This window comes from Sorex fumeus, unplaced genomic scaffold, assembly GCF_029834395.1.
Source record: "Sorex fumeus unplaced genomic scaffold, SorFum_2.1 ptg000013l, whole genome shotgun sequence".
Lineage (NCBI taxonomy): Eukaryota > Metazoa > Chordata > Mammalia > Eulipotyphla > Soricidae > Sorex > Sorex fumeus.
The window spans coordinates 12,313,549-12,339,650 of NW_026606070.1; the positions used below are offsets into that span (position 1 = coordinate 12,313,549).

The window sequence follows — 26,102 nt, forward strand, 5'->3', positions numbered from 1 at the left end:
GAGGAAAAGGGACATAGAATGTGTTAGAAAGAGCATAGAGAAATTGAACTCTATATATCACCAGTGGGATTATAAAACATGGAAAACACCTTAGCACTTCCCCAAAGTATCAAACATAATAGTTACCCTAAGACCCAGCAATACTACTCCTAGAGAGTAGGTATCTAAAAGGACAGAAAAATATGTTCACATAAAAACTTATACCACTTCTCATTCATCAGAGCCAAAAAAGTGGAAACCACCAGGTATCCATCAACTAAGGAGCAGATAAACAAAATATGGTAGAACCACACAAAATATTGTTCATTTTATTAAAGAGACTTAAGGACTAGAGAGATAGTACAGTGAATAAGATAGTTGCCTTGCATGCAACTGACCCCAGTTTGATTCCTGGCACCAACTATTGGTCTCTGAGTACCACCAGGAATGATCCCTGAGCGAAGAGCCAGGAGTAAGCCCTAAAACACAGCTGGGTGTGACCCAAAATAATAATAATAATAGTAATAATAATAGATAATTAGGTACTAACATACACTATAACATGTAAAGAAGTATAAAAAGTCAAACAAAAATCTAGATATCATATGATTATATATTCAGATGAAATATTCAGAACAGACTAATCCACAGAGAGAGAAAGTAGATTAGTGGTAGCCCGGAGATGCAAAGAAGTGAAAGCTGGGACTCACTGATAATAGGTATAATGATTCTTTTTGGGGTGATGAGGGTGTTTTGTAATTAAGACAGTGGTGATAGTTGCATCACTAGCAGCATTGTAGCATGGTCCTCCCGTTGTTCGTTGATTAGCTCAAGCGGGCACAAGTAACGTCTCCATCGTGAGACTTGTTGTTACTGTTTTTGACATATAGAATATGCCATAGGGAGCTTGCCAGGCTCTGCCGTGTGGGCAGGATACTCTTGATAGCTTGCCGGGCTCTCCGAGAGCGGTGCAAGAATCGAACCTGGGTCGGCCGTGTATAAGGCAAACACCCTACTCGCTGTGCTATCGCTCCAGCCCATCATATAGTAAATCCATGAAAAACCAATGAACTATGTCCTCAAAATGTGAATTTCATATTAAAAATAAATCATTGTCTGCCATGGAGGCAGGGGGAGGGTGGGAAAGGGGGGGGTATACCGGGGAGACTGGTGGTGGGGAATGTGCACTGGTGGAGGGATGGGTGTTTGATCATTGTGTGATTGTAACACAAACATGAAAGCTTGTAACTTTCTCATGGTGATTCAATAAAAAAAAAATCATACCACAAAGACAGCACGGGGTCACAGTAACAAGCTTTGCCTACATAGGACCTTTCAATCCCCAGCACTGCGAGGTGCCCAGAGCACCTCTGGATGGAGCTCAGTGGGTACTAGCCCCATGAGGTGGCTGTGGTGCTCTGCAGTACTGCAGGGCAAGGGCAGCACCACAGCTTTAGGCCTGAGCACTGAACCATGGGTTTGGTTGGCCGAGTGGTTCCTAGGCCCTGAGCACTGCTGTGGGGCCACCTTCCACCTGTCTGTCAAAGAGAAAAATCACAATAATACAGGCAAGAGAACTGGAATGTGAAAATGCCCACAATTTTCAGAATTGAATGTATCTTAAGGAATGAATTTCAAATTCGTGGACAGTTACTCAGTACTACGTGATAGCTAACAAAGTGAGAGAGAAACAAGAATGCAGATATTCGGGCTCAGTGTTTACATTATTGAATATTAAATGTTATAAAATATTAAACTGTGATCAATGAAATTATAGAAGTTCTATCAGAATAAAAATATTTAACATGCAGAAATGATCACTATGCTGTTTAATGTTTTAAAAAGCTCATTATTGTTTATTATTAGGAAAATTCAAATCAAGATGATAATGAGATACATCTCAGCCCAGTGACAATGACACGTATCAAAAATACTGGGAACAATCTGTGTTAGCGAGGATGTGGTGCAAAGGAACTCTCATCCACTTTTAGTGGAAATGTTGTCAGGTCCAACTCCTGTGGAAAACAGTATGGAGATTTCTCAGTCAACTAAGAATTGAGCTGCCATTGGACTCAGCAATTCCACTTCTGGGTATCTATCCCCAGGGCAAGAAAACATTCATTCAAAAGGACATATGCACACTGTTATTCACTGCAGCACAAAGTACAACAGCTAAGATATGGGATCAATCTAGGTGTTCAACAAATAGATCAGTGGATCATAAAGATGTGGTGATATATATATATTATATATATGTATGTGTGTGTGTGTGTAAATAAAATACTACACAACTGTAAGGAATGATGAAATCATGCAATTCACTGCAACTTGGATGGAACTAGAAGATACGTTAAGCCAGAAGGAAGAATAAAAATGACCTTGCTTATCTGTGGTATATAGAATTACTGGACAAGAGAACTCAATGTAGTTAAGAGGAGATGCCTAACTCAACCTTGACCCTAGAGTAAAGAGGGGAGAAGAATAGAGAAGGAAAGAAGTTGAAGGAAAGGAAGAGATATATGGAAAATAAAGGCAGACAGGGATCGAGGACCTTAGGTACACTGGTGCTACAGAGGAGTGGTATTGCTATAATTTCAAACCAGAGTCAAACAACAAAAGCAGGAGATCCAAAACACAATAACCAAACTTTAAAATGCGCCTGAGCGATATTACAGAGTGCCTGCCTTGCAGGTGGCTGATGTGGGTTCAATCCCTAGCACTCCATATGGTCCCCTGAGCCCTGCTAGAAGTGATCCCTGAGCAATGAGCCAGGAATAAACCCTGGTCATCGCCAAGTGTGGCCCCAAAACAAAAAACAACAAAAATGTGTCTGTCAAAAAGACAAGTTTGCAGGGGGCGGCAGGGGGGTAGTGAGAGGGAACCTGGGGTCACTGCTGGAGGGAAGTTGATTGGTTGTGTGACTGATGCTGGAATATAGTGTGCCTAAAACTAAACCATGAATAACTTTGTAAATCACAGCGTCTTAATTTTTTTTTTAAGTAATGGTGCCTGCCAGGGTGAATTGTGACCTATCAGGTATTTGCTGAATGAAAACCAAAACCTAAGTCGGGTCAGATGACCAGAGAAACTGCCATGGGCCGGAAGTCAATTCAGAGCAATGATTCATTCACCACCGCACAGCACAACACACTTTTGCACAGTGAAGAGCTGTGCAGTACAGAAAAATGAAGACCAGTGGTCAGTGCTCTAACAGACCAGCGGTCAGTGCTCTAACTCTGGGGCCAACCTTCCCTCTTTTGATGGCTGAAGATGGAATCCTGTTAGGTTCTATTACCATGGTATGGGACACTGCTTTTGAATAAAGAATAAAAGAAGAGTTCTCCCCCCCTCTCTGGCCCCGCCCATCTCCCCTCACACAGAGACACTTAAATTCCCATTCAGGAAAGAAGCTCTTGAAGAGCATCACTAAGACAAGGTGTCCTTCCATTACAACACCTATTTGTTTTGTAAAAATACAAAACACTATTTTAAAAATCATTGCACTTATTGGGAAAAAAATTCAAGATTTGGTGAGAATTCAAATTTTTAACTTAAAAGGTAATCTCTCAACATGGTTCCCCAAATGAAATGGCAGCAAATATTTGTTTACCACTTAAGTCAAATATCTTGGATACTCAAATCTCAAGAAAAAAATATATCAAAGATTTATATTCACTTGAAAATGACTTGACCTATATCCAAGAAGTCTAGGTAACAAACTGTTAAACTGACAGCTTTCATTGACTTATAAATTCTTACTGACAAGTCATGAATCAGATCTGGCTTCTGGGTCCATATTTGCAATGAACTCTCTTTAAGCCTCACTTTCCATGTCTATTGAATGGAGCTTTAGAGTGGGTAATGTTCTCATAACTTAATTTGAACTTATCACTCAGAGAACTGCCTAATGAGCCACACTGCAGCTAAAGCCAAATGAAAATTTAAAAAAATTTTTTAAAACACTACTAGTATCATTTTACTTGATAAAACACATATTTTCAGAATATTTAATGACAAGAAACACCTGTGGTATAGTGTTCACTTAAAAAAGCAAGGGAGTTATATGGACAGAATTTCCATTTTTGTAAATTAGATACACATGCACAAAAACAGCTAAGAGTGAACTATAGCAATTAAGTCATTCTGAAGGAAGGGATTGTAAATATGCTTTACTTTCCTATTTTTTCCTTAATTTTAATTTTTCAATTTCTACAATTAACATGTATCAAATGAAAAAAAGTTACTTGGGAAAACCTCATTTACCTAGTAACGCTCAGCTCTTGTTTCCAACATCAACCCACATAGATGCAGTATTCTACAAAAGTTCTCATTCCAAAGACCACATACTTCCCATTCTCAACATTACCTGGAAAATGTCCACTAGAATCAGAGCTGCCAGCAGCATGATGGTCATTTCAAAATGTCCTGTTTTCATTTTTCTCGTCTAAATTAAAAAGAAATTCCAGTTGATTATATTTTTTAAAAGATTTTTATAAAAGCATGATATTATTTTTCCTTTGTCAGAAATAAAATCTGTCCAGTACTTTTTTCCCCCAGACATTCTGTCTCTCCTATCCCATGCCCACCGGTAGTTATACTTCACCCTCTTAATCACCCCTCAGCATACGTTGAGAAAATAACAAACTAAAATACAACAATGTCAAGTTGGTCTTCAAGCTCCCAGGTTCCAAAAGCTGTTCAGGATCACTGTCCAAGCACATTGTCCATTCTCCTATCCCCTTTGTCAACTGAGTCATGCCCATTTGGGTAAGATGGAGGAGAAGATAAGGTCAGCAGTGGTTACAAACCAAAAGTTTAACCAAAGTTTTTTTTAAATAATCACATTCAAGAGAAGCCCAACAGTAAAACAAGTGTCTTGCATAACTTTGTGAAGGCGACAAGAGAATAAGAAGGAACTTGGTCAGCAGCAATCTCATTAGATTATACAACTCTACTGGCTACATGCCCATTATTCATCCCAATGTTACAAGAATGAAAGGGGTAAACAAGAGGGTCAGAGAGCCATAAGGGCTGAAGTCATCCCAGAGCCATTAATTAATTAAATTAAATATTGGTCTATAGTTCTTTCCACTTGATCATATAAACAAAACGAAACACAAAAACAAAGTTGACATTACTGAACTTTAGTCATTCAGACCATATTCTGGCATCTGAAAATGGAGATGAACAGCTTAAGAGAAAAGAGAGTCTTTAGTTTCATACCAGATTCCGATCTTGATTCAGAAGTAGTTTCTTCCACTGAAGATAAAGTAAAGCACACAAATGCCACTTTGATGTAAAACTTCCCTTTCCGAAAAGTTAAACACTTGACAAAACTGTCACATGCAGTAGATGCCAAGCAAGCTAGAAAATAGGTTTTTCGGTTTATTTTTTTACGTTCAAGTCCTCACTCTCATAGTCTAAGGTAGTATAAATGTTTACCTGTGTTCTTTTCCCTGTGAAGGAGGTTTAAAGATGCTGGGTCTCAAAGTGACTGCCCGCTCTCAGCAGTGGTAAGCCTGTTTTCAGGATGGGAGCTTGTTGACAGTGAGAGCTGAGAAGGGAATGCTTTTCTTTTTATAAACACCCCCAGCCGTAGCTTGGCAGTGGCACATTACCCCATTTGTGTTCTGCTATTTATATCTGGCCCCCACACTACCCCTTGGAATCACTGTTGTTAACACATTAAATCTCCAAGAGGCTTGTAAAGCCATACATATTCCCTCTCACCACACAGCATGGATCGCTCTGGGGCCTTGGTTCTGGGCCTCTCAGGGAGTAATCACTTCCCATTTCTCACTCTGAGATGTCAGACTAAAGCATGGACTTTACTCTTGCTGGATAGTTCACATAACTGAAGAACCTGTATTAACTGCTGGCAACAGGGATGGCTATCACCTTTCATTCAGCCAGAGTGCTGCATTTCAGGAACTATGCCAAGTGCTGGGATACACAAGCAAATATAAAAAGTACTGAAAAGGCACCGCCTAGTAAAAGATAAGAATATGCACGCTTAACCATGTGACATGTTAAATATATGTCAAATATATAGAGATGAGTGAAAACAAGAGGAAAGAATTTGGTAATACTTGCAACCATAGTTCTCCTTTGATTAAGATACAATATAGCTATATAAAGTGAATTTAGATAAATTATATATTTCAATTATGTATTTTATAAATTAAACATAGCGTATATCTATGTAAACTAACTGAAATGCTATAGAACATTTCAGGTTCACTGACTATGAATGAAAAACATGAAGTGTCTGGAAAGTAGGCTATGTAAGTCAAAATACAGAACTAGAATATATTAGTAGCAATAGCCCTAACAGCACAAACCAAAAAACATCCAAATATCCAACAACAGAGGAAAAGATAACCTGTGCTATGTTTACAGAAGATTTTGCATAACACTGAAAATGAACAAACATTAACTATATAGATTTATCTCACAAATTTTGAGCAAAAGAAACAAACATGAATATACTGCTCAATTTAATTAATGTCGAGTATATATAAGGTGAACTGCCCTAAGTCTAAACCCAAGTCTAAACCTATGTGTTAGATATCCAACTAGTGTTAATCTAAGTGGTAGGTAGAAACTTAGATGAGATACAAAAGGGAGTATCTGAGATGCCGAAGTTCTGGTATTTACTCTAGGTGCCAACTACACTGATATATTCGATTGTGAAAGCTCACCAAACTCTACACTTACGTGTATTTTTCTGTGTGTATGTGTATACAAACATATTACTCAGTATAAATTATTATGAATTATCACCACTCTTACTAACCCATCTCTACTCTTCACGATCACGATCACAATCATCCTGTTGTTCATCAATTGCCTCGAGCAGGCACCAGTAACATCTCCTTCGTCCTAGCCCTAAGATTTTTAAAAAGTGCCATATTCAAGGCTCTTTCAGGGTTAGGAGAATGAGACCCATCATTGTTACTGGTATTTGGCATATTGGGTACGCCACGGGGAGTTTCCCAGATTCTGCCATGTGGGCAGGTTACATTCGGTAGTCTGCCAGGTTGTCCAAAGCAAGATGGAGATAATAAGATGTCGCACGGCCGCAAATGCGGCCCCGCACTTCCGGGAGCTGGGTTTTATAGTCTCTGGGTCTTGGCCGCTAATGGGATTACATGGCACCAGGGGGCCAGTTGGTGGGTGTGACCCCTGCCTACTGGAAGATGGAGGATCTGGGTGGAGGATGCTCAGCCCCGATCCAAGCAGGCTTGGAGATCTTAGCCCCAGGACCCACATACCTCTACTCTTCAAACTTTTCTAAAACTTCTAACTTCTTCCTAGCTCATTAGTTAAGTAAATTAAATACAACAAAAAGACTCCTAACAAAATTATCATTTTAGTTGGTTTGTTTTTGTTTGGGGGTCACACCAGGTGGTGCTCAGGGATCAGATCTAGCTTTGGGGAGCTTTGGGGAACACAAAAAGTTCTGGGAAGTGAACCTGGGTTGGCCATGTGCAAGGCTAATAAGATGTTCTCTTCTTACCCATAGCACCTTACCCATTGTCCTATCACCCTTGCCCCGACAAAAGTGTAATTTAAAAATAATGGAGTTTGGTTAAGTAGGAAAGAGAGGGATTTTAGTATTTAGGGGGCCTTGTGCCTACAGAAAACCTTTAAGTCTCATGCATGAGAGAATACAATGGATGTGATAGTAATTATGATTTTCCTGCACATAGCCACCCCAAACTTCCTAGACTCAACTGCATGTCACACAAAAGACTGAGTCTACCCCAAGCAACAAAAACATTGCATGAGGTTCAATGCTGATCTTCTTCATCTCCAATATTTTTTTGCTCCATTCTATTTTTTCTCTCTCTCTCAAACTCTTTATTTTAGGCTGGGAAGATAGTTCAAAGAGCTGCAACACAAGTTTGCACATGGAGCCCTGGATTCAATCTCAGCACCAAATGCCCATATGAACACTGTCAGGAGTGCATTTTCATTGTTTAACTCAACAAGTTTTTGAGTACTTCCAAAGTCCCAGGCACTGTCTTACATACTAGGGATTCACAAGTGAACAAAATAGTTTACAAAATAGCCCCTGGGAAGTTTACATTCTTGTAGAGACAATTAAAATAATAACTAAAACAAGTAAGTTACTTAAGTATGTCAAAATATAGTAAACACTACATTTTTTTAAATAGAAGGTATTTTGTGGACTGTACTGAGAATTTGCAGTTGAAGTTAAATGAGTAGAGAGGAATAACTGAAAAGGGAATATCTGAGCAAAGACATAAAGATGAGAGATACTGGTCATGATGAAGATGTGGTGCAAGAGTGGTCAGAGAGAAACTAAAAGGTGACTGTGGTTAGGAGAGAAGAATAGCAGGAAAGGGAAGAGGCGTAGGCGATACCACCAGTGAGGTAAAGAGTGATGGGAGGTGGAGAAATCTCTGTAGATCAATGTAAGAATGTTCATTTTACTGTAAGAGAAAGAAAGCAAGTCACCAGGGTTGAACAGAGGTATATATACCAAGAAGTCTGTAGGGTGGAATTCGAAGACCAGTATACAAGGCTATTACAATACAAGCAGAGATTATGGCAGGTGCAAGCAAGGTGATAGCAGCAAGGGTAGTGAGGTGTATGTACATGTGTGTGTGCTAGAAACAACTGTTTGAGCTTATTAAAAATTCTACTTTGGAAAATGAAGAGCAATATTTGCAGATATAAAGAAAAGTATTTGCAGTTCTAAAAAGCTATTATATTTTCCAAACTGCAATCATTAAAAATAAATGATTACCAATTTATTATGTAAGTATACTGAAAATAAAGATATATTTAATACTGATGCAATATGATGAACTGAAGATATAAATGTGGGTTTCCAGATGAAGAGAGGTGTAATGCATAATACCAGGGTTTTTTGTTTGAGTAACTAGAAGGATGAATTGATGATTAAAATGGGGATATCCAGGTAACAAGTCTCCTGTAAGTCAAGCGAATAGAGCGTTTTCAGGAGAAAGAAAAATCGAAAGTGCCTAATGCTTTTGATAGTTTAATGACTACTACATTTAGGAACACAATGGATATTGATAGTCTTAATTAAAAAAAACATTTTGACAGAACAATGAGGGAAGAATCCTGGTTGGAATGACCTACAAGAATGGAGAAAAAAGGAATAAAGAAAGCCAGTGACTTAAATGTTTCCAGGAATATTTCTGTAAAGAAGTAAAAAAGAACAGTGAGATTGGAAAATGATAAAGAGGAGGAACCAAAAGAAGATTTTTTTAAAGATGGAAAATACTTAGATTATTATATGATAAAAGGGGTAAATATTGATAATACAAGGGAAAATTAATGGATCAATGTCTGAGTAGGGAAGAGAGTCAGATCTAGCATCTGAGTAGGTGAGAAATCCGTAGACAAGAAACATTCACTCAATATGAACAAGAGGGAAAGTATAACACAATGACAAATGTTAGAGAGTGTAGGTGTGATAAAATCTTTTTCTAATTGTTTTCTTTTTTTTTTTTTCAAAAGAATGAGCAAGGGGCTGGAGCAATAGCACAGCGGGTAGGGTGTTTGCCTTGCATGCGGCCAACCTAGAGTAGATTTCCAGCATCCCATATGGTCCCCCGAGCACCTCCAGGACTGATTCCTGAGTGCAGAGCCAGGAGTAACCCCTGAGCATCGCCGGGTGTGATCCAAAAAGCAAAAAAAAAAAAAAACCAAAAAACAACAACAACAAAAAAAAATAAAGAGCAGAAAATAAACTAGAAAAGCAGGAGAATAAATGAAGCATGATTCCTAGGCTGAATTAAGGGCCCCCTTGAATTTAAAATATAACCACTTAAGGGCAGGAGTGATATTACAGCGGGTAAGTGCTTGCCTTGTATAGAGTCAACCCTGGTTCATCCTCGGTACCATATATGAACTACAAGGAGTGTTCTCTGAGCACACAATCAGCAGTAAGCCCTGGGCATAGCTTAGATGTTGCCCAAAGCTAACCCTACCCTCCTGCCCCCCCATGCACCCAAATAACAGGACTGAACCAAGCAGTAACTTTTCCAAGGAAGGTAGACATAAAAATCCACACACTAAGGAAAAAATATAAATATTGAAACAGAGAAAAAGTGTTCAACATTATTAGTTATTGGCCATCAATGAAACCTACTACATACTTGTTGAAAAGTCTAGATTTGAAACGATGATATCAAATGCTGCCAAGTAACTCAAACACACACACTGCTAGTGAGAATGCAAAATGGTAGAACCAACATTTGAAAATAGTTTGCATTCTTAATAAAGTGCTTATGTATTTAAAATAAGACCCTGTGTTCCTACTTTTAGTTATTTATCCAAGAGTAATCAAAGCACATGCTGACACACACAGATACACACTCAAAATTTCACAGAAGTTTGATTCTTAATAATTAATAGAAAAAAAACAAAGTCGGTCAGCTGGCATATAAAAAAACAAATGGGATGCTAATCAAACTCAGGATCTCACATATGTCAGGTATGCGCTCTACTTTGTGAACTAGCCCCCTGTGCAATAATATATATGTGACTTTGTAGAAAAGACAAAACTATAGTGACAGAAAGAAAATCCATAATAATCAGGCCTTGGGTAACGGGAGAATGTGAAAGGACTGATAGCAAGCGGGTAAGGTGTTTGCCTTGCACGCGGCCGACCCGGGTTCAGTTCCTCTGCCCCTCTCGGAGAGCCTGGCAAGCGACCAAGAGTATATTGCCCACACGGCAAGCTACCCATGACGTATTTGATATGCCAAAAACAGTAACAACAAGTCTCACAATTTGTTGTGAGATGTTACTGGTGCTCGCTCGAGCAAATTGATGAACAATGGGAGAACAGTGCTACAGATAAAGAATTCAGGTTTGTAAAAGGATACAAAAATTTTTTGCTGGAGTTATAGAATATCTTATACCAAGACAGTTTTGGCCATGATTTACATTTGTCAAAAAAAATGGATGTTTCGGGGGCTGGAGCAAATGCACCATAGGGTAGGGCGTTTGCCATTTACATGGCCGAACCGGGTTCGATTCCCATTATCCCATATGGTCCCAGGAGTAATTCTTGAGTGCAGAGCAAAGAGTAACCCCTGTGCATTGCCGGGTGTGACCCAAAAAGAAAAAAAGAAAATAAAGAAACTGAACGTTTAAAATTGATAAATTTTATTTATATAAGCTACTGAGAGTATCTCACCCACACGGCAAAGCCTGGCAAGCTACCCGTGACGTATTCGATATGCCAAACACAATAACAACAAGTCTCACAATGGAGACGTTACTGGGCCCGCTCGAGGAAATCGATGAATAACGGGAGGACAGTGACAGTGACCTATTTAAAGTTGATTTTTTAAAAATTACAACAAAAAATTATTCACATTTTCATTTCATATATAATATATCCCAATTTGAAAATGACTACATTAAGGCACTTTGATGCAATGGTCTGTGAAAGGAGTTCAGAAATTTAAAAGAGCTTGGGATTGTGATGAGGTAATACAAAGTATGTGTAACTTGAAGACAGAGAGCTAAAGCAGAATGTTAGAGTGGTCAGTGCAAACCATCATTATTCAAAGACAGGCCTGATCAGACACTCAGTAAGGGCCGATAACCACTAGAGGTCAGTAAGAGAGCATGATGCCTCTTCACCAAGGGCAGGTTTTAGATTAGATTTAGAAAGGTGAGAAGGGGATTGGAGAATTTTGTATTTAACTATTTGCTAAAACCAAAGCAAAGTAACAAAAAAAAACACAAACTCGTTCAACTCAGAAGAAATTAAAGGAATATATGCAGTTCAACCAGATGCATCATATTATTTTTTTAAGCCAATTCCCTTGCATTTTCAACAAAGTAAAGTAAGTAAGTAAAGACCCTCCCGTTGATCATCGATTTGCTAGAGCGGGCCCAGTAACGTCTCCATTGGAGACTTTGTTGTTACTGTGTCTGGCATATCGAATACGTCACGGGGAGCTTGCCAGGCTCTGCCGTGCGGGCGAGATACTCTCAGTAGCTTGCCGGGCTCTCCGAGAGGGGCGGAGGAATTGAACTCGGGTGGGCCATGTTGGCTGTGTGCAAGGCAAACGCCCTACCGCTGTGCTATCGCTCTAGCCCACAACAAAAATGCAACATTTTTCTTTTTCCTTTGTGTGTGTTTCTTCAAATGCAGCAAAATGCAGCATTATTTTTACCAACTGTAGAGCAAGCATTATTCTAGGCATTAAAGATATATCAGTGAACAAAGTTTGCTGCCTCAGGAGACATACATCTTGCAAGGAAGAGAGGAAGAGAAAAACTCAACTGATAATGAAAATAACTACTAGCACTCACCCAGTGAAAAGAAATGGAGTAAGGTGGAGTCAAGTTGATCTGAAGTACAAGTGTAGATGTTCAGGGCCGATTTTAGTAGTAAATAGTCTAGTCAAGGAAGGCACAGAGAGGGTGATATCTGAGCCAACACGTGGGGAGGTGAGAGAGTCAGACAAGCAATTATCTGCAGGAAAGTGTTCCTTATGGAGAGAAGAGCTAGAACTGTACTGGTCAATACCACCTCTGGGCCTCAGTTAAAATGTGACTGGTGACTAACAAAATGAATTTAGACACCTTTTATTTTACTTTAAATTTAACATTTGATGATTTATTTGAAAAAAAAGTATATTTAGATTAACCCAGGTATTATGAATCTATTTCAACTATAAATTGTATAAAATAGAATTATAGATTAAGTAATTGATTAAAACTTAGCATCCAAATATGATGAGTATAAAATATAGATTTAAAACACACAGAATATAAAGTAGAATATCCTATTTTAATATATTAATACTTTCAGTTCCTTCTTCTGGTCCTTTTTAAAATGTGATTACCAGAAAATTGTTAATTACACACATGACTTGCTTTATATTACTGGACAGCACCCAGCTAGAGCAGGAAATCTTCATGGCAAAGGGTCGAAGAAGAATGAAGAACCTAAGTAGAACATGAAAAGAGAGAGGCAGAGGGTGTCTGTCACATAGATCCTCCCATACAACATTCAAATCTTTATGTGATAACAAAACAATAATAAAAATCATAAGATGGGAGGTAGAATTAACACATGAATCCATGCTCTTGTCAGAAATTTCTAGAAAGCCATTTGGTTATGTATCGGTGCTCCTATTATGCCTCTATACTATAGATTCTATGAAGCATAACAGTGGTTAAGTGATTACAGTTAAAGCAAATTGAGGTTTAAATCTTGGGCAGTGAGCAGGGCCAGAGCAAAGGCTGTATTTTTAATCTGTACTTTTCCCATGTAATCAAAATTGACTAATACAGAATTCGGAAGAAAGACAAAAGTGCTTTCAAATGGGATACAAAGAAAGACTTTATTCACTTATCAACTATAAGATGTTCAAAATTTCATGGAAACTTGTGGACAGAAGTCATAAAACAAGGATAAGCAGGATCTGATTTACTAATTGGAAAGGTCCTATGGAAATTATGTCTTCTTAAGAAGGGGAAAAGGAATAAACTTTTATTTTTTTTTCTTTTTTTATTAGTGAAACACCATGAGGTACAGTTATAGGCTTACAAATTTTGTGCTTGGGTTTCAGTTGTACAATGATCAAGTGCCCATCCCTCCACCAGTGCCCCTCATCCAACTTTTAGTCCTATACATTTTTTTGGTCGGGTGCAGGGGTAAGAGGTAGGGATGGGGTCCCAAACCCCGGAACCTGGAGGCTTCTCTTGGTGATGCACAGTCTGGCTAGACCCAGTGGAACTTCAGGTCTCACTGGCAGAGCCCAAAAGATCATGTGGTGCCTGGGAGCAAACATGCGGCCTTGTGCAAACCATTCATGAGTTCCGGCCCACTGCGCTATCTCCTTGGCCCCTACACTTTTTCTTTTTTAAATGCATAAAACACTATGTTAAGCATATTACATAGCATGAAGAATAACCAAAAATGTGTGTACCTTGGGCTGGAGCGATAGCACAGCGGTAGGGAGTTTGCCTTGCACGTGGCCGACACAGCCAACCCAGGTTCGATTCCTCCAGCCCTCTCCGAGAGCCTGGCAAGCTACTGAGAGTATCTCGCCCTAACGGCAAAGCCTGACAAGCTACCCGTGACATATTCGATATGACAAACACAGTAACAAGTGTCACAATGGAGACGTTACTGAGCCCGCTCGAATAAATTGATGAACAACGGGAGGACAAGTGACAGTGACACTGTGTCTCTTGTGTTTTGGTAATGTTTCATATGAGGGTAGCTATTAATTCTTTTCGCAGAGTTAGAAAACCCCATGAAGGAATGCCCTGCCACAGCGGCAGGGTGGGACAGGGGGCGGGGGGGGGGGGATGAGGGGTGGGAGGGATGCTAGGACCCGTGGAGGGGGAGGATGGGCACTGGTGGAGGGATGGGTACTTGATCATTGTATGACTGAAACCCAAGCACAAAAATTTATAAGTCTATAAATGTACCTCATGGTGTTTCACTAATAAAAAAAAATGATTAAATAAATAAAAAAGTAAAAATAAATAAATAAATAAAAATTTAAAAAAATAAAGAATTTAAAAAAAAAAAAAGAAAACCCCATGAAGTACTATTGTTGGAGCATCATTCCCTTAGAACTGAAGATGATTTCATTCTTTTTAACAGAAGTTCACTCCCTTGTGGAACAGGAAATATATATTAGCTTTCTATTTTAAAAAGGGGAAGCAAATTAAAAATGTTTGTAAATGAGAGAAGTAAGTGAGTACATGAACTAGTCTAGTCAATTTCTTATATGTATCATTATTCCTAACAGCTTCCTCTTTCAAAGTAGTTGTTTCTTTGTTTCTGCCTCTTTGGAATTCAAATCTCAAATGACAATGTTTTCTTGCAAGATTAAAGCATGAAAAAGCTACCATTAAACTGTCCCAGAAACAGTTATCTAATATTGCCCTCATGGTATCCAGAAAAAAAATGAATACAATTTTATGAAGTTTCATGGAGACCCAACTTGTATGAAGCACAATCCTTATGCCTTGACCTTCTTCTCATTCTCTATTTAAACCAACACTTACTAAGTCTCTAAAGTATCAGATGCCGTGGTGCTTAAGACACAAATTTATGTTCAACTTCTCTGTCCTTAAAGAATTTACAATTTATGGGAATGTATCCCATATCAACAAAACTTACAATCTTCTAGTTAAGTGCTACATTAGAAGTGTAAAGAGATCCACAAAAGGTTTCAGCTGGGGATGGAAGAGGGGCTGAAAGCAAGGGACAATCTAATTGAATCATGGCAAGAAAAGGAAGCAAGAAGACAGTATTGTTGGCGGATATTAAAATATATATAAAAAAACACTAATGGCATAAAAGGGTAGCGTGGATTTTTTAGAAGTCCAAGATATACAGTGTAGCCACACAATACTATATATTAAGGAGCACAGAGGTTTATGACCATTTTTTTAAAAGCCTCATAATACTTTGAATCTGAGACTTTGCTGAAGTAGCATTTAAAAATAGCATTAAAAAAGCATAAAATAGGGTAGAAACACAGCACACAACACAAAGTTTCAGATTGTTCCTATTTCCTCACAGGACAAGATGAATTAGCAGGAAGTTTTAACTAAAAGTAAAAAGATGTGTTCACAGACTATTTGAGAAACCCAGGTGAGAAGTGGTAGGAGCCTGACGAAATCTGTTTAATAGAATCTAGAATCAAAAAGATTGGTAACAAAATATATGGGGTTGGGTGGAAAAGAGTGGTAGCCTAAGAGAAAAGAAGGCATTTAAGCTGATTTCCAGATTTCTGACTAAGGCATCTCAATGGAAGGAAGCAGTTATAAATCAACATAAGAAGGAGCAGTTTTGGAAGGTTTCAGTAAATATAATAATACACTAAAAGTTTCTACTAATTATCATAAAGGGGTCAGAGTGATGGTACAGTCATTATGGTGTTTGCCTTGATGTGACCAACCCAGGCTGGATCCCACATGATCCCCTAAGCCCACAAGGAGTAATCCTAAATGCAGAGTCAGAAGTAACCCTTGAGCATCGTCAGATGTGGGCCCCAAACCAACGCTGGAGGAAGACGAAGAGGAGCTTTTTAAAATGCGTGCAAAGCTATTTCGATTCGCTTCAGAGAACGATCTTCCAGAATGGAAGGAACGAGGCACCGGTGATGTCAAGCTCCTGAAGCACAAGGAGAAAGGGACCATCCGCCTCCTCATGAGGAGGGACAAGACCCTGAAGATATGCACCAACCACTACATCACACCGATGATGGAACTGAAGCCGAATGCGGGTAGCGACCGCGCCTGGGTCTGGAACACCCATGCAGATTTTGCTGGCGAGTGTCCCAAGCCGGAGCTGCTGGCCATCCGCTTCCTGAATGCTAAAAATGCACAGAAGTTTAAAACAAAGTTTGAAGAGTGCAGGAAAGAGATCGAAGAGAGAGAAAAGAAAGGATCCGGTAGAAACGATAACGCTGAGAAAGTGGCAGAAAAGCTGGAAGCTCTTTCGGTGAAGGAAGGGAGCAAGGAGTCTGAAGATGCAGAGACCAAGGAGAGCGCCGAGGAGAAGCAATAAGTCATCTTCCCTTGTTTTCCTTCCCTGCCTTTCTTTTCCTTTTTCTTTTTTAAAATTCTGCCCTGCCCCTCTTTTCAGTTTTTTATTCTGTTTTGTTTTTCAAGGGACTTTATATAAAGAACTGAATTCAAAAAAAAAAAAAGAAAATATACAGTAGGTAGCTGAATTTATAGCTCAGAGATTAATGTGAGATAAATATTCAAATTTGAGATTCATTATCTAATTTTCTACTGTTGCTCTAACAATTTATACATATTTGCTTAAAACAACACCAAAGACTCCACAAACTAAAATCAAATTGTTGGCTGCATTTATGCATGTGTATAAATAGGTAGGAAATTCCTGTTCTTCTCACCTTTTAAATAAACAAGCTGGGGTTTTTATGCCGAGGATGACAAAAAGACAGAAATGAATGTCTCTAAACATATGAATCACCACTGATTGATTTCTAGCATCATGAATGTTACTGAGTCAATAACAGTTAATTTGCTCGAGCAGACACCAGTAATGTCTCCATTGTGAGACTTGTTACTGTTTTTGGCATATCGAATACGCCACAGGGAGCTTGCCAGGCTCTGCTGTGTGGGCGGGATACTCTCAGTAGCTTGCGGGCTCTCCGAAAGGGATGGAGGAATCGAACCCGGGTCGACCACGTGCATGGCAAACGCCCTACCTGCTGTGCTATCGCTCCAGTCCAACCGTTAAAAAGACATTTAATCAGCTTTTTAGTTCACTCTAAGATAGAATATTTCTCAGAGCAATATGTTCCTTGTAGAACTCTATACCCCTGGCAGTTATAAAAAGGCCAGGTTTGGAGTTTACATTATAAGGTAACTAAATGCATGGAATTTATTCAAACTTCCAAGATCCCATTGTCATTACTCCATCATTCTCTTTCTTCAAAGAATACAGTGCAATGCAAAGGCTATCAAATTCTTTCAATAAGCGGTCTCAATACTAAAATTTAAATTCATACTAGTCAAAGCATTCACGAGAACTTCTTGACTAAATTCTACATGAAATATTAGCCTATCCAATCATGTTCTACAGACCACACCTGGTACCTGCACCGAGCAGCAAAAGTATTATACTTATAAAGCATTGGAACAACCAAGTAGAATTCCAAATTTTCAACACATCTACTGGAACAACCAGGTAGAGTTCCAAATTTTCAACACATCTGTTGTCTACAATAGTCAGCATACCATGAGGTTTTTGAAGAGTACAGCAACACCAAAACAGTTTTAAATATATTTAAATATTGACGAATATTATGAACATCATAACAACATTTTATCATAAATTATTTTAATTATAAAATTTATCAACAGGGATTACCTCAGGAGAGGACAGGCTGATTTTGGTGTAATTAAACCATTTGTATATATAGCCCAGTGAAAGCCAATATAATATAATAGACTCTGGATCTAGAATGCCTTAGCTCATATTCCAATTCTGTCATGGATCTAGCAATGGGATCACATAAACCATGTGACACGGACTTGTTCCTATCTCTGTGTATCCAGTTTCCTCATCTGTTAAATAGGCGTAATACTATTTATAATAATACTGTTTAATACTGTTAAATAGGGGTAATAGAGGCTGTTCAGAGAAGTCAGAGAATTAATAGATGCATCGTAAGGTACATAGCAAACACTATCAGAGACAATTATTCTTCAATGCTTTCAAGTCAATTTCAGACTTTCATTTTGTTTGGGGGTTATCGTGTCAGTGCTCAAAGGTTACTCCTGACTCCATGCTGAGATCCTGGGAGTGCTTAGGGACACTGCTCTTCTGCAAGCAAAATTGATAAGGCTCACTGAACACTCTCCAGCATTCAATTTTAGTCTTTTTTTTTAACCACACCCAGAAATGCTCAGGGCTGATCCCCGACTGTACTCAGGGATCATTTCTTTCGGGCTGGGGGCCATATAAGGTGCTGGGGATCAATCAAATTTGGTTCGGCCACGTGCAAGGCAAGAGTCCAACCCACTGTACTCACTCCAGCCCCTCAATTTCAGTCTTGAGAGCTGCAACAGTTGAACAGAATACTTTATTTCACTCATTTTTCTTTCCCTAATGTTGACATATTACCAGAGTCAATTACTAAGAATAGTACATGAACACTGGCAATTTTGTTAAATACAGACTTTATCCTCTAATATACTTTTTCTAGGATCCTATGGAGGAACGATGCTGCATTATCAATTATTTCTCCTCAGTCTCCTTCAATTTCAGCTCTTCCTGGCAGGCACAGACCTGACAAAATTATATTGAAATAAATATTAATAATAAATGACATATCAACATTATGAACTCCTTTGAGTGACACAATGAAAAAGACAACAGCATTTTGTAACTTTCTTACCAAAAATGCAGACACATTTTAATTTTGAGAAAATGTTAGTTATGCCTCAATTATATATATAGCTGTATAAAATAAGGGCTCGAGTTTCCTACAATTGTCACAGTTTTTACCCATTTAAATGGTCATGGTCCTCCCGTTGTTCATCGATTTGCTCGAACAGGTCCAGTAATGTCTCCATTGGAGACTTTGTTGTTACTGTGTTTGGCATATCAGTACATCACAGGTAGCTTGCCAGGCTCTGCCGTGCGGGCGAGATACTCTCAGTAGCTTGCCGGGCTCTCCGAGAGGGGTGGAGGAATCGAACTTGGGTCGGCCATGTTGGCTGCGTGCAAGGCAAACGCCCTACCCACTGTGCTATCGCTCCGGCCCACCCATTTAAATATTAAGAGTAAATTATATTTTATCATGTATTTGAAATTCATGATAAGATCCCAACTTCAACTTCTTTTTTTTTGCCTTTTATTATTTTATTTATTTTTTAATTTTTATTAGTGAGACACCATGAGGTACAGTTGTAGACTTACAAATTTTCGTGCTTGGGTTTCAATTATACAATGATCAAATACCCATCCCTCCACCAGTGCCCATTTCCCACCACCACGGATTCCTCCCCTCACCCATCCCCCCCAGCCTACCCTGCTTCTGTGGCAGGGCATTCCCTTTTGTTCTCTTTCTCCTTTTGGGTCAAATTTCAACTTCTTTCATTCAAATTATGAGGTAGCTATTCACTTCCAGTGGAACCAAAATCAGATGTTCATTTTAAGGAGTCATTTTCTTCCAACATGACTTTTTTCATGACATTCAGAGCCTATGTTTAAATTACTCTGTGAGGTAACTATTTTAGCAGACTAGCCTAGATCTCTAATTATCGTAATATATATTGGTTTTCTGTGGGCAAATGTACTGTTATTCTCAACTAGGGATGTCAGGAATATAACCTGTCTGATTCAGCCCAGTCTGATGGGCTCTTTCTCTTTCATGGTCTCACAAAATATATCTAGCTCCCCCACTGTGCATGCTGATTCTCTGTAATTCCCCGGCTTGAACACCCTTACTCTAAAACTGCTTCTCTTGTCTCTGTTCCTTTTAGATTACAAGCCATTTCTATTTCTCAAGACTATTTTTGGAGCCTTCAGTTTTGTCAACATGTTCACATCTTTCTATTATCTTCCAAACTCAGCTCTGGACACCACATTTTTTGGAATCTGGGAAAGACTCCAAAGAAGTAAATCTCCCTCCACAAGTTTAACTCTTATGCAACTCCATGTTGAACTAACCCAAGGCATTATTCCAAATATTAAACTCAAACTTCAAGAATTCATGGGAAGAAACCTGGGGTAAGATCAGAAGTAGCCATTAGAGTTTCTAGAATCCAAAAAAAGAAAGTGTAGGCTACAAAGAAAGGAGAAATGTACTGTGATGGAGGGGTGGGAGAAAGGAAGAAGCATTCTCACTAATTTCTCACGCCCTCCTGAGACTTGATATTTCTGCCTCCTTCCCCATCTTCTGCTACTCCTAGAAGGACCACCCCCGCCACCCCCCATCTGGTATGTATTCACAGGGACAGGATTTGACACTGGGGAGACAAGTTGCAATGGTATCAGTAACTGCCTCAAGGCAGAGTTTCTATCAAACTTCAGTAGTTGTTCTAAATTTTCTAAGGGTTAAAAGAGATGAGAGCACAAATATTACTAACAAAGGACAAATCTAAAGACATCTCACAATAATCATTCTCCAGGTTCCGTATGAACTATCAAGACCTCCTAACTGCCTTCACCAGGATTCACCTCTATTTATTCCTGATTCTTCCATACTTAGTCACCCAATAAGCAATCATTTGTAATTCCTATTTGCCAGAGAGGTGTGGGCCTGGGAGTTAAGATCAGCCCTTGGAGGTTACCCTTTCACCCTGTAAATCACAACTCCAGGTGCATTTTCATGATGCCATGTCTCAATTCTGAAGTGACTTAACTGTGATGAAGAAGAATTATATTATCTCCAGATTTCCACACATTGTTTATTTCATGATCTTCTGGATTATGTACTTTAGAAGTGTTTGGAGAAGACTTACATAAACTCTGGAAGCCTCAGTTTGATCTTTAGAAAGAGCATAGTGTTGCCCTTTCTTAGAGGAATATTGTTAGGATTAGGAAGACTCCGTACAATACTTCACAGAGATAGGCACCCTCCATATGATGGCAGGCATTATGATCTTTCATCACATACTCTGCCCCCCGCAAGGTGAAAGGCAGGAAACCAGAGCTGAGGAACCAGCCTCCCACTGTTCATCCATTCATGCTTTAAAGATAACAGAAGGGCCAGAGCCATAGTACAGAAGTTGCTTGCCTTGCAAGTGGCCAACCCAGGTTCTATCCCTGAGGGCACCCCCTGGTGGTTGAGCCCCACCAGGAGTGATCCCTCAGATAGCCAGGAGGAAGACCTGAGAACCACTAGGTGTAACTCCCCCCCCACCCCAGCTACAAACAAACCAAAAAAAAACCAGGAGAGCAAGACATATTTTTAAAAAATGAGCGTAAGATATGCTTCTAAGGTGGAATCAAGAAGTTAGGAAGGTCAGAAATGGGAAGCGATAGCACAGCGCGTAGGGCGTTCGCCTTACAAGCGGCCAACATGGCCGACCCGAGTTCGATTCCTCCGCCCCTCTCGGAGAGCCCGGCAAGCTACCGAGAGTATTCGATATGCCAGACACAGTAACAACAAAGTCTCCAATGGAGACGTTACTGGGCCCGCTCGAGCAAATCGACGATCAACGGGAGGGCCTTTACCTTTACCTTTTATGTTGAAAAGAGAAAAATTCAGCATGACATAAAAAAATTAAAAATTACATATTATCTATTAAATCTTTAAAAGTTGTTCTTGTTTAGAATAAAAGTTTGATTCTAAAATCAGGATAATGAAAATAGTTAAAATTAATTTTAACAATGATTTTAAAACATCCAATACTAATTTAAGTCTTGGTCTATTTATTAGTAATAAAATAAGATGTATTAGTAACCAAAATGTCCTTCCAGGTTTAATTTTTTTTATTTCTAACTAGCTTACAGAAACATTGTATTTCTTTTTCTTAAATTTTTAAAATTTTGTTTAGGCACCATAATTTACTGTACTGTTAATGACAAGGTTTCAAGCATATTATGTTTCCAAGACCACACCCTCCAGCAGAGTGCGCCTCACCTCAGATTCCAACCCCCCCCCCTTCCCCATGCCCCACCCTGGTAAACTCTGTTCTGCAGACAAGTTCTTAGACCCTGTTGCCTCTGATCACTTGCTATTTTCCTTACTGTGTTTTTTTTTCTTTTGGGTCACACCCAGTGATGCACAGGGCTCATGCACTCAGGAATTACTCCTGACGGGGCTCGGGGGGACCATATGGGATGCTGGGAATTGAACTTGGGTCGACCTTGTGCAAAGCAAACGCCCTATCTATCCTCTGTGCTATCACTCCAGCTCCCTTACTACGTTTTTTCATATCCTCAAATGAGAGAAAAAAATCTGTCTTTCCCTCTCCTCTTGTTTACTTCACTCAGCATGCTATTCTGCAAATCACTTAGTTGGAGTTGTAAATAAAAATGTTCTATTTCACAACCCTCAATTCAAACTAGCCAAGTTATGTGTACTCAAGTTCTCCTTCTAAATGGCTTTTTACATCCTAATAAATCACAAAGAAATCCAAGCAACTTCCTACCTTACACACATAGCTCTTCCACTATTCCCACACAGCACTCCTCTCTCTTTGCAAAATCCTTCTGTGCATTACTCTTTCCAAATAATCCTATTTTGATTATTGACCTGGGATTTCCCTTCTTCAGTTTATCTATTTAGCAGAGGTAATAACCTAGTAATAAATGAAACCTCTGCACAATTTCCCTCTACTGAATCAAACTTCCTACAATTAATCGGTTGTAAAGTTGCTCGCTGCTAACCTCTGCTGTTTCTAGCCCCTAACAATAGGCGTGTTGTTTCCCAACATGGAAAATTAACATGAAAATCTAAGAAAAAAGAAAAAAAACGGCAGTTGTCCATTGCAGTCATTTTCCAGGCAGCCAAGTTAAGGCCATGCACAGAACTTCTTTTGTTGTGAGAAAAATTAATTCTCTGAAGTTTATGGTGATGTAGAAACTGTTTTATACAACCCACTGCTGTTGGATTAAATACCAGCAAATAGCAGCAAACTTTCTGTGACGTATAGAGGACACGGAAAAGAAGGTTTATTTATTCAGCGAGATAACAGAACCTGATTGTTTCTTCTTAGTTCTAAATTTTTATAACAAGAGGGTAAAATTTGCCTGTGTTTTGAAGAACACTTCATGAAGATCTCAAAACTTCAAGAAACGACACAGGAAATGAGAAAGTCATTCCATGCAGGAGGAAACATTAAACAAAGAGAACGAAAAAGATCTCTCAAGCATAGAGGAGTAATCCACAAGATCATTACTCCCTGCACGTGACATAGGGCATGGGTCAGGAGTCTTGGGCACTTTGGTGATAGTGAGGTGTGGATTGTGGGCACACCAGACCATAAATGTCAACACTATTGTAAATACACTACCTTCATTCACTATAATGAAAATTTTTAAAATTACTCCCTTTTTTTTGAAATAATTTACCCAGAATTGGTCATAGTCTTGAGATTCAGGTCTCCCAAAGAAGAATAGAAAGAGCTATGCTTGGAATATCACGTTTCACTCAAATGAGACAAAGAATCCGGAGTTCTGACATCCGTCAACGATCAAGGATCAGGGACGCTGTCTCATTTGCCAAGGTGTCAAAAATCAGATGGGCTGGTCATGTAATGAGATTTAAAGACGACCGTTGGACTAGAGCTGTTACTGACTGGATTCCACGGGATGTCAAAAGACCGCGTGGCCGCCCACCTACTAGATGGTCAGACTTCTTCGTCAAGATCATGAACGATCGGTTTGAGGCCCTTCATGTTCCCGGAGCGAACAGATGCCATTGGGCTACACTAGCACGCGACAGGAACAAATGGAGACGTTACTGGCGCCCGCTCGAGCAAATCGACGACTAACGGGAAGTTAAGTGATTAAGTGATTAAGTGGTCATAGTCTTAAAGAAACACCCAAAGATCTATAGAACCAGTAGAAATCAGCCAGGACGTCTTCTACAAAAAAAATTAGAAAGCTGTAAAATTTGCAAGACACAGAAGGACCTTGGGTTTTGTCCACTTTTCTATCTTGAATACTCAAAAGTGTTTCTGGCATGTAATAGAAACCTAAACTCAATATTTGTTAAAGGAATGCACTTTCTAGAAAAGGGAGTGGCACTTTCCTATAAACTTTCGGGTGGGGACACCGAGGGCAGAGACTACAAAAAGCAAGAGTGTTAAGGAGAGGGCATCTAGACTAGTACCTTTGATTTGGTTCAAGAGAATGAGGTAGAAAGGTTAAACACAAAGCCAGTCCCTCTTCTATCTCTGCACTGTTCTGCATATATTATCTGAGGAAGTGAAAAGCCACATTCAAGTTCCTCAAAACTCAAACCGCAATTTGGCTCCGAGGACAGGCAGCCGCATCTGCGGACAGTGGTTAAGGAAAGTACCCTCCCACGGCCTGGGCAAAGCAACAGCAGCACTCACCCAAGCACCACAGGAAGCTGCCTCAGAGAGGAAGAAGGATTTCCCCCTCCCTCTGTCTTCTCCCACACTTTCTCCTAGAATTCTTTTTAAAATGCACCTTTTAAAAAAACACAATCGTTCATTAATTTATTTGTTTGTTTTGGTTTTGGGGCCACAGTGGAGTGTGCTCAGGGGATCATATGTGGTTCCAGGGATTGAAGCCTGGTTGGCCAAACACAAAGCAACCACCTCATCCACAGCACTTGTCTGGCACAGCCTTTCAGTTGCGGTGCTCACAAAGGTGAGACTCCTTTTGGGGATGCTTTTACACTCTTGGTTATGGTGTAGCTGGAAAACATTTGTGGCACCAGAGGTAGTAGGCAGGAGAGCAACCAGGATCATGCTTGCCACAGGTGGAGACACCAAGAATTTGAACTCATGACCATACATTTGCCAGACAAGGACTCTAAATAACACTGCTCTTTAGGCCAGAATCTACCCTATTGATCACCATGTTTTATTATGTTATTGCTTAATGGTAAAAAGTAAAATTAAACAAAAAAATTATAGAGGTTGGTCTTTCCTGCTGCCAACCCAAGTTTGATCATTGGCACCATCCATGGTTTCCCCAGCATTGACAGAAGTGATCTCTGAGAGCAATACTCCGCAGAGATGCCACCAGACTCCACGCCAGGCAACCGGATGATGGAGTAAAACTTGAGCACTTCCAGGAGTGCCCTGCCCCAAACAAAAAATAGATAAGGTTTTGTTATATCAGAGAAAATTTCCCTTTCTTTACTTGTTTCCCTCGGAAAAATAAATTGTAAATCATATTTTTAAACAAGCGAATGACACAGATATTCCAGCTACTTTGAAAATGATTAAAATTAAAACTAAGAGGTTTTAAAGACTGAGAATTGCAATTAAAACTTTTAAGATGAGGGGGCTGGAGCAATAGCACAGTGGGTAGGGCATTTGCCTTGCATGCGGCCAACCCAGGTTCGATTCCCAGCATCCCATATGGTCCCCTGAGCACCACCAGGAGTGATCCCTGAGTGCATGAACCAGGAGTAACTCCTGTGCATTGGCCGGATGTGACCCCCCCCAAAAAAAACTTTAAGATGTGGGGCAGTCAGAGGAATAGTATAGTGGGTATACTATACTATAAAACACTTGCACACAATCAGCCTGGGTCCAATTCCCTGAGCACTGCCAGGAGTGATCCCTGAACATATAACCAGAAGTAAGCCCTGAGCACAGTCATAAATAAAAACTTTAAGATGTGGGATTTGCCTAAATAAATATATAATTTCAAAACTAAATACAGTGATAAATCTCAAGAGAAGTTTAAAAATGTAAAACAATTACCTGTAAGTAATAATAATCCCAGACTATGCCAAAAGAAAAATAGGAAAAGTTATAAAGAAAGCTATGGTATAATTTTATTTATAATAATTTATCATCTTATATAAGGAGAAACAAGAATATATTATTTATTGCTGATGCAAATTGTTGGAAATATTTAGGTAAAAAAAATTTTGAGGGGACAAAGGAATCGTACAGTAAGTAAGGTACTTGTTTTGTGCCTGGCTGACCTA

General features: G+C 39.3%; 2 protein-coding genes across 4 annotated transcripts in view; one reads left to right on the top strand and one right to left on the bottom strand.

The window, feature by feature from the left end:
- ART3 (ADP-ribosyltransferase 3 (inactive)) overlaps window positions 1–22,633 on the bottom strand; it is a 48,282-nt gene extending 25,649 nt beyond the window's left edge. For 2 of the 3 annotated variants that reach the window (XM_056111253.1, XM_056111251.1), the window contains exons 1-2: window positions 5,422–5,531; window positions 4,346–4,423 (exon numbers count right to left, since the gene is read on the bottom strand). In XM_056111253.1, coding sequence (XP_055967228.1) covers window positions 4,346–4,414 — 69 coding nt within the window. In that variant the 5' untranslated portion in view covers window positions 4,415–4,423; window positions 5,422–5,531. Of the gene's footprint in view, window positions 1–4,345; window positions 4,424–5,421; window positions 5,532–22,614 lie in introns of those variants that run through there. The other variant, XM_056111252.1, reaches the window with a different exon arrangement.
- Window positions 16,036–16,672, top strand: LOC130020640 (ran-specific GTPase-activating protein-like). The gene has a single exon (XM_056111254.1). It carries the CDS (start codon window positions 16,064–16,066, stop codon window positions 16,538–16,540), a length of 477 nt encoding a protein of 158 aa, XP_055967229.1. The 5' UTR covers window positions 16,036–16,063; the 3' UTR covers window positions 16,541–16,672.
- Window positions 22,634–26,102: the final 3,469 nt, after the last annotated feature.

What these genes read in the sequence shown, in the direction of transcription:
- LOC130020640 (XM_056111254.1), top strand. Translation starts at nt 16,064, where the DNA reads ATGCGTGCAAAGCTATTTCGATTCGCTTCAGAGAACGATCTTCCAGAA.